Raw genomic sequence first — 14,101 nt, forward strand, 5'->3', positions numbered from 1 at the left:
TTTTCACCCCATCTTGATGCTTGGTTTCCACTTAAGTCATTTTTTGTCTATATTAGACGTTAAACTGCTTTCATTTGCTGTCCTGATTTGCTATTAATACTAACAAGCAATGTAACAAGTCCACCCCTTAAAGTGGCTGCTGAGTACATATATCTTTTGAAATAAAACTTGCACCAGATGTTGGCAGCAGACCAAGTGCTGCGGGAAGGAATACTTCATCTAAACACCGTTGAGGTGAAACGCACAGCCAGGTTTATTAGCATCTTCACTTCATGCCCGTTTTACCTCTCGAACCGCTTCCTTTTCATTCTTCAAATAATATTTGGGACATAGAACCAATTATGATCTATAAATTTATCATGCACATTTGTCATGTACAAAAGGGCTGGGGTTATTTAAAAGATGCTCTTTTTTAGCTTTATATCAGGTGATGTTATTTGCTCCTCAAAAACATAGCTGGAGTGTTGCTTTCATTCTTTCATTCATGTTTGAGGAATTCTTGAATCTCTCGTGGCAACCATTCACCTTGTTCTCACAAAGCCCCGCCTCTTTCCAACAAGCCCCGCCTCTTTCCACAAAGCTCCTCCTTGGTGCTGCAGTATCCAGCTGAACCAGGCACGTGCAGAGGGGGGGGCGCTGGGGGTGTTTGAGCACCTGCCCTTTTTGCTCCTTGCCCCCAAGTGCCCTTTTGGTCAATTTTTTTTTTTTATTATTATTTCCTAAGCTCTCTTCAGACACATAAAAATATGTGCTAAAATTCTTTGCTTTTTTGTTTCTTTTTTGTATAACATAAGCCTAATAACCTTGTTACCTTTGACCTTTTGCCCGTGACGCATGACGCAGTTGCCTCTCGCAGTGAGATGAGGCGGCTAACTGGAGCTCAACGTAGCAAACGATCCAGATTACAGAACAGTTTTTGGCGAATTAAAAAAAAACGTTTTTGGTGAATAAAGTGGAGTAGACTTGCTACTTGTCAGAAGACGGAAAACGTTGAGCGTATCGTTTCTGCTTCAGCTCAGAGTCGCGGTTTAAGCAGAGAGGTAATGAAATACAACAGACACTGACCGGCCTCTGCGTCTGCCTTTCTCTGAAGAACTGCTGAGCGGAAGGAGACAACCAGGTGAGGAGAAACTGTTCTTATCTATCGATTCAGTATTTTTATCAGTATTTTTATCATACAGACTATTAGCTAACTGCTAGCTAACGACTTTGCTAAAAGCTTCTCCCCTGTATCTAATGATATCAGTCATTCTTCAGTATCGCTTATGCAATAAGGGCACATCGCCCGTCCAAAACCGATCATCTCCATAATGAATATATGTCCGATCTTCTAATTTCCTTTGCTGCATAATGTACATTTCATTTATTCCAGCGTTGGGTAAATGTATCTTGAAGGAGAATAACAAATAATTCTCCAACAACATTCATTTAGAATTTTAAATAACTCACCCTGAATTACCATGATAGATATAATGAATGTAATAAAAGTGTGTGATTAATGTAGGAAAAAACTCAATCCAGACTTTAAGTTTAGGGTCTGGTTCGCAGAGTATGAAGTTAAATTTGTTTCCCAATTATTCAATGGAAGAAAAAAAAAACTAACCTCATTTATTAAAATAAAATTGTAATCAAAACTTTTGGAATTGTAATGATTCCTTTAAAAAAAAAGTTTTGTTTAAAAGACTTTTTTTATTATTAAATAACTAATTTTTACCAAACATAAACATTTATTTGCACACATCAGAAATCTTTTGTTGTGATTTTAGGCCCTGCCCACGACGTCATGCGAGAATCACAAGCAAAACTTTGAGTCACAAACAAAAACTTAGAATAGCAAGAAAAGATTTCTGACAAGCGCAAATAAGTTTGTTTTGCAAAAACTAAAGTTAACTTCACGAGTCAAAATTGTGTGATTTAAAATTTTTTTTATGTTTTTTTTTTTTTTTTTAGCAAAACTCAGTAGGCTTTTCTCATGGTGGCAAGCATTAACAATTCAATTTTCGTTTTTCTGCAGTTCCACATGCAGCTCTGCTTTCCTGAATGGACCATCTTCATCTCCACTGCAAAAATAGCAAACAGGCAGCTCATTTTTATATATTACAGTACACTAATAGGTTGCATTGTGCCCTTGTTTATATTTTTAATTGTGTAATTCTGTAAAGACAAAATATGTCTGGTGGTCCAGCACTGATTTACATACTGTATCTTGCTAAATTGCGGGTTTGAATATTGCAATACTTTCCTATAACAAAATAGACCTGCAGAAATAAATTACTAATAAAATATCTTACATAGGCATAGTGTTATGCTCTATATAGAGATGCTCGTTAGCTTTGATTGTATATCTCACAATTTTGTAATTTATCGTTGTTTATTAAACTCTGAAAGCTGAGAGGCTGTTAATATTCTGTCCTAGAATGCGGTTAGATGGGCCCTTTTTTTGTTGTTGAGCACCTGCCCCTTTAGTGGTCTCTGCACGGCCCTGAGCTGAACTGCATGGTTTCTCTGTATCTTATGATTATTTTTGATTGTTTTTGAGTTTTCAGATATGTCTTTACTTAAAAAAAAAGCTGGTGATTATTTTCATTCAGGGCTTGCTTTGCTGTGAACCCTAAAAAGTGAAAGAAAGGTCGTCCAAAATTGTATATGTTCAGGTATTGTTTTATATGATGACTCTCTTCTCAGTTTAAATGGTGGAAGACGGATGTTTGCTTTAGCGTGTTTTGCTGGTTCCTCTATTGATGAAAGTGAAAATTGCCTGAGCACAAGATGAGTTTGAAAATACAAAAATTTGCACTCCCCAATCTGCCCCTTAAAATAAAGAACAAGAGAAAATCCTTTGATCTGTAAGCAGGTAAGTCCATCAGCTTCTTTGTTCCTGTAACCACGGTGATCTGAAAAAAATTGCAGCGCTCCAGACCATTAAGTGCTGTAATACATGAGAAAAGACCTAATTTTTGTTTGGCAATATAAACAAACAAATGTGGTTGGCACACAAATAACAAATATCTACATGAACCTGCCTGCCACTTTCTAATAGCTTCATCTACAAATGTATTTCAATCTGGAGAGACTCAGATGGACAAAAGGGAACAATTAAAAGATTTAATGACAGGAATGAATAACAGTTCTTTGGCGCTCGGACCCCGGCAGCTAATTTGAGCTGAGATTTGATGTGAACTCGATGAACATCCCGATAACTGATTAGGGATGCTCTCCCCCGGGGCCCGACACTGGTGGTGGTGGTCGGGAAAGGGTGCCATCCTAGAGCTGAAGGATGTGGGTGGAGAAGGGGAGGTGGTGGGTTGAACGCAGCTGGGAATCAGCTGACGGCTTGGGTGTGGATCCTTTTATGCAGAGCCTGATTGCTGATTGAACGCGCCGGGTGAGGTCCAGCGCTGAGGTCGGAGATGGGCATGACGTCGATGGGCGAACGAAGGGGGTGGAGTCTTCCAGCTTGAACTTTCGCTAAAGCTTCCATATTAACAGCCCTTACCAGTCTGCTTTAATCAAACTCTAGTTTGTTTGCCTAAACAGTTCATTTCATTGGGGAGGTGTGGATGTGCAATGTGGACCAACAAAGCAAACTTGGGTCCTCCTAAAAATCTGGGTCTTGGTTCGGTTCAGTTGAACTGTGGAACACCAAGCAGACCGGAGACTGCTCCAAAAGCAGGAAGTGGACTATAGTGCAGGGCATTCTGGGTAAATACAATCAAAACAAGTGTGCAGGTCTACATCTAGCTGGAGAAATGGCTCATGGTCACAGACATAAAATCTGATGCCACTCCATTTCTGCTTCAGAATGATGAAGAAAGTTGCATTAAGAGTTTTCTTCAGACGTTTTCTTGTCGTTTCCTTCATTAGGTCCTTGGTGCAGCGCCACCACAGCTGAGGAAGGTAAACAGGTTTTTCAAAGGATTGGACTGGATGGTTTGGCACAGTGCAGTGTGAAAATGAACCGCACCATCTGAACATGCAACACATGTTAGGACTTTGATTCTACCTGACTATCGGGTGTGAAAACACTCTTAAAGTCTCAATTGAAGTTGGCAGAGGTTGGTCTTTGAGTCTACATTTTATCTTTTACAGCTTGTCTTCATCAAGTCGAGCACAAAATCATTTTCAGGAAAACCATGCTGTTGTTTTCTGTGCACGTCTTCTAGCAATACAGAAGACAGATTTTGAGATTGGAGCTCTCTAATGAGTTGACTCACACTCCAGCAGTCAGGAAACTCAGAAGGCATTTTGCCATTTTTTCTTTTTATCCTTCTGAAAACATGAACCTGTAGCCTCGAAGCCAATCTTCTGTTTGATGAAGATAACATTTTTGCCTGTTGCTCTCATTCTCCTGCTTGTCTTTCTCCCTATCTGCTCATTTGCAGGTGATAAATGGGTAAGTGTCCTAACGGTAGAGACCCCGGAGGCGAGAGGTTTTCTGAGGGCGTCGCAGAAAACCAAAACTCTGCAACTCTGGCTTTTATTTGAGGCTGTGATGTTTCAGTCACGGTTCCTTTGACAGAATGATCCACAAGAAGGATCAATATTTCATCCTTCTGCTCTCAGCTGTAGTAGACTTCTCCGTCTAACCCTTTCATCTTCAAAACCCACTTTCTGGGGTCAATTTTCTCTTCCTCGCTCTTGTAGCCGAGTCGTGTCGCGTCCCCGACTTCTGTGATGCACTGACATTCACCTCACTAGGCTTTAAGCCACTGGAAATGACTGAACTATGACTTTTCCCAGCATTTCATTGGATCCTTGCTACGTCAGGTCATTTCGAGGGAAAGAATGACTCCAGCGAGAGATCTGCTAAACACCACGGAGCTTCGTGAAGAGCTTACCGGAAAGCAGGACTCACCTCTGAGAGGAGAATGAAAGTATGAATGCAGACAGACCGTGCAGAGTAAAAAAAACGTGAAATGCCTTTAACCACAGGACGGCTGTTTCTGTCACTGTTTTGCCAATAGAAATCCAACATTGTCGGTTTCCCCCAATATCAGACAAATGTTACAGTTGACATGAAACGCAGGAGTCCCAGCGTGAGAGCCGCTCCGACAAATGATAAATTGACTGAGTTCTACAATTTCTTCTGACTGGGACTCCTGCCGTTTGTTGCAAGCAGCTGCTTTGTTCCTGATTGGCTGTCGCTGTACTTTCCAACACAATGCTGCAATTGAAGTGCATCATTTCAATACCAGCTTACTCCCTTCTTTTGTGATTACTGATGAAGCCATTTTGCACTTTTATGACATACTTACACCCATAATATGTTGAACTTTTTCACATTTTCCGAGGGTACACCCACAAACCTTGTAATATTTTTTCAACTGACTGTAAGGCGGTTTCTTGATTGTGCTATAAAACGGCACTTTGCGCCTGGAAATACTTCCCCCTTTTAAAATACCCTAATACTTAGATTTAAATTTTTTTCAACAATAAAAAATCTAAAGCCGTATTTTTATTTAGCCCACCTGAGCTGTTTTAAGACTCTGGCAGAGGAATTGTGATCATTGTTATTTTTACCTCCGACATATTTTTACTCCAAAAATCAACTTACTAACCTACCTTACCTTTTTCACAAATTTTGCCCTTACATGGCATGTGGGAAACTGCGAATGCGACATCTTCTGGCCTCATTTCACCCATTACGTTTTTCTTGCCTCTATTGCAGAGTGCAGGTCCAGTATTTGCACTGTCAGCAGATTCTCCCGCCAGAGCTGCGGTGAGTGAGAACGACTCTGCATGCAAACTGCAAATTAGTTTGACTTTTATCTGTTTCAATTCTTAAGTTTGACCAAATGGACTTTGTTAAGCGTCAATAAAGGTAAACATCGTGTTTTACCTGTTTAAAAGTGTACTTTAAATTATTTTGGCAGATCTTCTCCACAGCTCAGTCTCCTCCATCCTTTTCGCCGTACCCCTCTCTTCCCCTCCCCTCCCCTCGTCTCCATGGGGAGCAGAGCAGCTGAAAGCTCTGCTGTCTGAAGCTGAAACTCCCACTGGACACTCGAAATATTGACTCCCTCTGTTCTGATCCAGACTCTAAACCCACCTGTTCACGACAGCGTACTCTCTGTAGTCACATTATCCCATTTTATTCTGCATAATTTAAATTTTTATTGCTTCTTGTTGAAAGGTACTTATGAATAAAGTATATTATTATTACTATTATTAAAAACCTTTTAGTCTGTATTTGAGTCATGAGATGAGAATAATTTTAAAAGCCTCTTTGGCATCCAATTGACCTTGTTGAAGATTTAACAAAAAAAAAAACAAAAAAAAACATGCACACTGGAGTTTGTCCTAAGACCATAAAAATGTAGATATTTGAGATTTGGATTAGCTGGACTTTTAGTCAAACCAGGTTTTCTGAAAATCCCACAATTCTAGTTAACAGGACACCAAGTGGTCCAGCTGTATTCTTGCTGCGTGACAAAAACATTCAACCTGTGATGGTTCTTATACCCGATGAACTCTTCATGGCCAATGAAAGCCGTACACTCCGAGGCGAAATGTTGCACATCTTAGTTTTAAATGGAAAGATCTCAAATCTGTTACCAATTGTTGAAGCAATTTTGTTGTTACTCTGCAACATTTTTTTTCTGTCCATTACTGTTTAGTCTTGGTAAGCCTGTGTGAAATGCAGCCTAATTTCTTTGTTCTTAGCTGACAGGAACGCCACCTATTGTGTGGCATCCTGCTGCTGTAGTTCATCTGTTTCAAGGTTTGATGTGCTGTGCTTTCAGAGCTGGGGTTCTGCATACCTCAGTTGTATTGAGTGGTTATTTGAACAGCTGCTGCCTTTATACAATCTCAATTTAGTCTGTCAGTTCTCCTCCGACATTATCAGCAATTCATTTTCTGCCGTCACAACTACTGCTCTTAGGTTTTCTCTCTTTTTTAAAAAAAAAATTCTCTGCAAACCTGAGATGGTTGTGTGTGAATTGATCAGTTTCAGAAATATTCAGACCAAGCCCATCTGCTGGCAGCAACCGTCCAATGTTTAAATTGTTTAAATGTTAACATTTCTTCCCTATGTTGATGCTTCGTGTTCATTCAACCACCTGTGGATCATAACGAATAAAATGCATGGATGGAAAATTAGACGACTGACCAGCAAGATGCAAATCTGCTAATCTATAAATCACCACTCGTCAGCTTCTCTCTGAAAAACCCCAAACAAGAATGAAGCTAAAGTTAGTTAGCTAACAAGCTAACTATAACTATTTTCTGAATTACAAAAGCAGTTATCTTCTTGGAAAGTGGATCAAAACTCACAAAATAACATCACTAGAATAAGCAATCATTTCAGCTAAGTAAATTTAAATATGGTATAATGACATCACAAACAACCTCAACATTTATACTTTTGCCTCTATCAATTAGCGTAGAGTAGCACATCTACCTTCTGAAATTCTTGATGTCAGTTTTTCTCCCCCTGTACATCAGTGTTTGCTTGCTCACATGGTATTTCTTAAAACTTTCTTGCCACACATACATTCCTGCAGCACTTTCGAAAAGAAAAACAAACCAAGAAAACTTCATTGCATTGATTTCCTGCTTCTCTGCGACCAGAAATAGCGCACTGTGTCGGGTCCCTGGTTGACGCTTCTTTGTTCCAGACAAGCAAGCAGGCGGTCGGTGGGGGGTGGGGGTTACTGGGAGGCTGGGAATGGAGAGAAGGGGAGCCGACAGCGAACGAGCCTGTGAGAGCCTCCCATGACAGTCGGTCCCAGACGAGGCCAAATAAACAACGAGCCAGTGAGCAGAGGAGAGAGAGAAAGAGAGAGAGAGAGAGAGAGAGGGAGGGAGGGAGACAGACAGAGAGAGAGAAGGAATAAGATGACACAGCATGCTGAGGGTTTGGATGGGCTAATGAGTTTGGCTGACATTCCTGTGTAATGCCCCCACCAGACAGACAAAGGGACACTCCTTTTTGTTCTAAAAAGAAAAATCACGTTTTTTTTTATCTTTAGGAAAACAAGTCTGCTGCTTTTTATCGCATCAGGGCAGCTAAAAGGTAATTACGTGTGATGGTAATAGACGCTGCAGCAGAGAAAACAATAACGCTGCTGCTGTCTACAGCCTGAACTGACTGAATCTGCCGGTTTCTCCACGCCGGCCCGCGGCTACATGGAGGCAGCATGCAGTTCAGAGCCAAAATGAAGAGAGATGAAGAGGCATTAGTAATATCGACTATATTCGCTGATCGATATCCACTTATGCCGCTGTTATAGGTGTGTCTGGGTGAAGTTGCTCCTCCAGTGACCCTATTTTTTTTATTTCCCCTTCTTTATTCTTTCCTTCCTTTCTCACCACCTCCTGCTTCTTTACTCATCTAATCCAGAGGGTCTGTACCAGCTGGGCGGTCCGCGCTGCGCCCCTCAGAGCAGCATTGAAGGTTTGGAGGATGCAGAGGTGGGTGTTTTCTTCTCTCCTCTTTTTTTTTTGTTTCTTTGCTTTTGTAGCATCTGTCCTTGTTCATCATCCTTCTTTTGTAGAGGAAATGTAAAACCCACGTGCTGCTGCTGGCGGTGCATGGTGGAAACATCTTGGACACGGCAGGCGGCGACCCGAGCACAAAGGCTGGTGACGTGGCCACGCTGGCCTCAGTGCTGGAGAAGGTGACCCGGGTGCATTTCCAGGCCGCCGAGGAGCATGTGATGATCAAACTGGTGCCGTGTCCGGCCGTGTGCGCCGAAGCCTTCTCTCTGGTGTCCAAGTGAGTAGCGGCAGTAGCACCGTTACTTGCCCTGACGTCACTTACAGCTGGTTTTATTATTTTCTTTTTATGGGACCTTACAAAAATACTCATATTCCCGAAGAAATAGGGAATCCCCAAAGCGTGTTCTTTGGGGAATTTTGTGAATCAATCCAATTTTGGGTTTTTGAAGGTTTCATTTTTGTAAGATCTGCATTTGTGGCCAATGCACTCCTTGAGCCGCCGTCTTGTTTTGTGAAGTGGGTTTTACAGCTTCTTTTTATTTAGACTTTCGGTTCTAGTCAACTCTGTGACTCTAGGATGGAGGTTGATGGAATATCAGGGCCAGTGTAAAATAGATCTTTTTTAAAATTACATAATAAACTCATAATATGACCAGAATAAAGTCATAATTTTATGAGAACTCAAACACAAAAAATACAACAAAAAAAAAAGAAAAAATGTAAATGAGTAATGTTGAGCATCTTGTTCATTTTTACTTTGGTATAAGTTATACAGATAATATTTAATGCTTATAGAAATACTTTTAACACAGCAGCATCAAATTATCAGCAGCAGCCGAACTTTGGAACGATCATGCAAACATTTTGAAGACAGAGCGACACGGATTGAACTGCTCATATCAGATACTGATAACTGGTTTTGTCTCGTAATTTGAAGTTGTTTTTTGTGGAAAAATTGTGTGTTTTTTTGACATTACTATATTCTCATAATATACATAAATCCTTGTAGCCTAATACTCCATCATGCAACTTACTTGAAATTTTTTTTCTGTAAATTCTCTGTTTAAAAAGAGCGAGCAAGAAAAGGATCATTTTAAATCAGAAACTGGATTTGGTATGAAGAAATCTGAGATTTTAATTTAGTTGCAGTTTTTAAATTTTTATGTGGGAAACCACTGTGAGGCTGTAAATAGTTGCAAAGTGTTAGTAATCAGGCCATTCTGTCAGTATCTTTTAGAATCCATATTTATTGAACTCATCTGTAAATCCTTTCTCTACAAGCTTTGCACATCTAGAGATTGAATATGTTGCTCGTTCTTCTTTGCGTAGCTCAAGTTGGTGAGATTAGATGAAGAACTGGGAGAAGGTCAACATCCATCTCAGTCTTAAGTTGTTTGCTGCTTTTAAAGATATAAAATCCACCATATTATAATGTTATTCCCTCATCAAAAACACATTCATTCGTTCATGTCCTCGAATCTCCCGTGGCAACCATCTGGGGTCGGTCTGCCTTCACGTTTGCTCTCACAGAGCATCCCTTCCCTGTGACTCCCCCCTTTCAGCTCCTCCAGACTAGCAGCAGCAATTAGCAAACACCTAAAAATGGTTGTAAACGTCATAATAAGAAGCGCTGTTGTGATGTCACACTGGAGGCGGAGCATCAGAAAGAGCCGGAGCTCCTCAAAGAAACACCCAATTTCAAGGTGTCAAATTACAAAGTCAAATTTCTTTTGAGTTATGTTTGATATAAACAGAATTTTTATGAATGAAACTAGCATTTTGACTTGATTTATTAATGTCACTTCATGACTTTATGACTCAGAAATATCACAGTTTTATGCAGTATTCAAATTGTCTGAGGTGTGCCTGTATGTAAATACTTTTCTAGGTTGCTGGAGGACATACAAACTATTTCAGGATGGGAATAAGTTATCTTTTATTTATTTTGATGTGAATAAAAATTTGCTGGGGTCTCCATTTGGGTACAAAAAAAAATGTAAACACCAGTTTTTGCCACAGGCTTTTTTGTGAACAATTTGATGCGGAAATCCAAACTTCCAAGCGTTTAATAGGATAATATGATCCGCCCTCCACCTCGTGCCGCAGGAGGGAGAAAACAAGCCGACACGTAGCTGCGGGCGGTCGCGATGAAATGCTCAGACTTTTCACAGAGGATGAGAGAACAATGCGACATTGTAGCTCCTGCTACATATCTCCAACTTTTTACATGACAAACTAGTTATTTATGTCACATAATCCCCAAATATTTAAAAAGCAAAAAGAAGACACTTTTAGAAACGCAGTCCTTTCCCCAGATCTGGCGAAGTGTGCCAGAACAGTTTCCTGAAAGAGGAACTGGGTCAAACCTGATGATATTTCTGTCAGAATCAGGATCAGCATGCGGTCCCGCTAACAGATGAACACCCAAAAAGCACGGAGCCAGTCTGTAACTCTGTGCTTTTTAAAAGAATTCATGTTTTTCTCTAGAGTCGACGACCTGTGCTCCTTGTGTCGTCCACTTGGCATTCACATCCATATTTATGGACCAAAGTCCACTTCAACGAACCGCAACCTTGGATTTTAGCCAGATCAGAGTTTGGTTTTTTGTCCTGGACCAGACTTCCTAGGCAAACAAGCTAGAGTTTGATTAGAGTGGACTAAACAGGGCTGGTGTGAATGCATCCTAAATGGCAGAATAATGAACAGGAACCAGAAAACATCAAGAAGATTAGGAGACAGATTTGTATTTCCCTTTTTTTTTTTTATTTCTCCTTGTCAGAAGGGACGTATTATTTAAACACAAACAAGTCCTTCAGACAGATCCAGTTGAAAGCCTTTGTTGTTTTATTTTCAAAGAAAACCTCTGAAATACTCCAAACAGCAACCAGCACCCTGACAGGGCTGACGGTGACCTTGCTGCATGTACTGTGAATATTAGCTTTACTCATGCAACATGAAAAAGCTGCGTATTCAAATTGTACTCTGTCAGGCACACAAATTGAATCTATTTTCCTACCATCTTGTTTGAGTCACTACTTGCAAAATGTATCAAATACCCAAGTCTTTATGAGGAAATAAAAAGTCGTCCAAAAAATGTTTTATTAGAACCTTTTCTGCACACCAACTTAAATATTCACCACATTACCTGAATTTGGAGAGCCTTCAAACATCAGGCATTAAGGTGCAAACCTGCCAGGATAACTGGGGAATAGTAATTGGAAAACTTTATTGATGAAGACCTCATAAACAGACAGTGTGAATATAATTAAAGTGCAGAGGAGAATCCTTATATCTCAAAAGTATATTGAACATTAATTTCCAAACGCTATTAAAGGAGAATTATGTATTTCAAAGGCACGTGGTGCCATTTTATAGCACAATCAAGTCACTATGTTACGTTCAGTTGTTAAAAATTCCTACATGTATCAAACGTGACTTGTAGGAATTTAATTTCATAATTTAATACCATGAAATTGGGCCTTCGTCTCTTTAAAAACTCCTGCTCTTCCAGAAATTCCGCCTTCAGGATGTCATCCCAACATGGCTCCTCTACTAACCATTTAGCAAAGTTTTTACAAGCGTTGCACTGAGAATGAACTCAGCAGATACACTGTTCCACCCGGTGTTTGCTAATTGCTTCTGGCTAGTCTGAAGAAGCTGAGAGTAGGAGGAACTTTGTCCTCGAAGGCGGAGCTACATCCACCCAGGTGTTTTGAATAGCTGAATGGTTGCCATGAAAAATTTCTCAGACATGCATGAAAGAATCAAAACAACATTTCAGGTATATTTTTGATGAGGGAATAACTTTAGAACATAATATAAAGCTATAAATGTGGTTTTTTTTATTGTTAAAATGTGAATGACCTTGGATAAATACTTAGATTACAATATATTATCAATTATTCCTGGATTCTCTGTAATCTGTCTGGTTCATTACATACTGTCACTTTGCATTCAGGTGTCATTTGTGTATAAGCTTTACAAAAGAGCTTAATTGTTGACGTAGCAAGGGCAGCTCCATAGTAAACAGTCGCCCCAATTATGAATCATACACAAGTGTAACACAACACTTGTGCTCATTGCAATTATCTCTGTGAGCTAGTAGTGTGCATGTCTGGGTCATTCAGATGTACACGTGGTAAAGATATGTCTGTATTTATCTGTTTGCTTTTCTTTCTCCCAAGTGTTGCCTTTGAGGCGGCTGCTCAAGAGTAACTAATGATTTCATTTTACATTCAGTGTCACATTTCCCAGTGGTCACTGGTTTTATCTCTGACAGCGTCAATTAGTTTTCGCTGCTCTCCAATTATACGCTGAGGATGTTTTTGTCTGAAATGTCACCGATCACCTCGGCTGACAGAATGTATTTGGATTGTGACTGATGTTGGCGCCGAAGGCCAGGAATGTGAAAAGGCAGCAGAGCGGTGGGAGCGCGCGGCAGCTTGACGTCGACTTGGCTTCTTGCACATCTAGATGAAATATTCAAAACAACAAGCTCCCATCGGAGCAACTGTTGAGCCGCTGGCACGCGCGTCGGTTTTCTGTATTTTATTTGTCGGGACACACGGGGCACAACTTAATCTGCGAAAGATCAATTGAATTTTTTTATTTATTTATTTTTGCACTAGACAGTAATCACGAGCTACTAAACATGTATTATTGCAATCAAAATGCATTGACTTTATTCAAGTGTTTGCTCGTTTAAACAAAGAAAAAATAAATAAGATGCAGAAATCAACTTTCAGCAGATAATTTTCTCTATGTTTTGGCAGGATTTTGTAAACACTGTCGAAGTTGCAATATTTTCTACTGTAAAAGCTAATTTGGGGTAATCATAATCAGTGCTTTCTTCAGTTTCCAGATCAAGGATTTGTGTAGTTTTTACGATTTTTCTTCTGAATACATTTGAGGAATTGGTGTACCTACTTTGTTTTTTCTTTAAGCTCTCTAGCTCCAAAGTGAGTGACAGCATGAAAGCTGCCTAGACACAAAAAATACACAGAATGCACAGAGAAGGGCTATCCACAATTATTGACACCCTTGGTGAAGTAAACATTTTTTATAACAAATTCCTCTTTTATTGCAGTTGTATGTTTTAAAACTCAAATATTAAGAAAAATCTAATGTGTATTATGAGCATATTTATTCAGTGTGAAAACGAATATTCCAAATAACCATTTCACAATGCAAAGACAAAACATTATTTTGAAGAAGTATTTTCTTGTTAATTTTGGCTAATTTAGAATATTCATAACCTTTTGGGTGGATTGATTTTTAATCTATTTAACAATTACTGCAATGATCGATAATTTAATCATTTGGGAATAGCAAGATGAACACAAACATTTTGCTGTATCTCTTTTAAGTCTAAAACTCTGTACATTTCTATATTAATTGTCTAAGAGTCACTGCACTAGCAAGAAGCTGTGCTTTGAACACTCTGGCCTTTAGCCACATGTATCATAGCTGCTTTAGAAGATGGGATAACTTAAAACTAAACTTTTTAGGGGCTTTTTTTTGTAACTTAGTTGCGTAAAAAGCAAGAAAAAAAATACCCATAAAAATATAAGCTCGACATTATTACCGGACTATCAGTGGTTAACATTCCCCAGAATGAGATTTTAAGAAACTGAACTCTAGTTTAGCGTCCGCTACAGCA

The 14,101-nt window shown here is 39.6% G+C and overlaps 1 protein-coding gene across 2 annotated transcripts in view; it reads left to right on the forward strand.

Moving 5' to 3' along the window:
- pitpnm3 (PITPNM family member 3) overlaps positions 1-14,101 on the forward strand; it is a 160,015-nt gene that overhangs the window by 79,896 nt on the left and 66,018 nt on the right. For both annotated transcript variants that reach the window (XM_081614744.1, XM_081614745.1), the window contains exons 4-5: positions 8,345-8,415; positions 8,499-8,719. In XM_081614744.1, coding sequence (XP_081470870.1) covers positions 8,345-8,415; positions 8,499-8,719 — 292 coding nt within the window. The remainder of the gene's footprint in view (positions 1-8,344; positions 8,416-8,498; positions 8,720-14,101) is intronic.

Source organism: Poecilia reticulata, chromosome 13 (genome assembly GCF_904066995.2).
Source record: "Poecilia reticulata chromosome 13, P_reticulata-male-v2, whole genome shotgun sequence".
Lineage (NCBI taxonomy): Eukaryota > Metazoa > Chordata > Actinopteri > Cyprinodontiformes > Poeciliidae > Poecilia > Poecilia reticulata.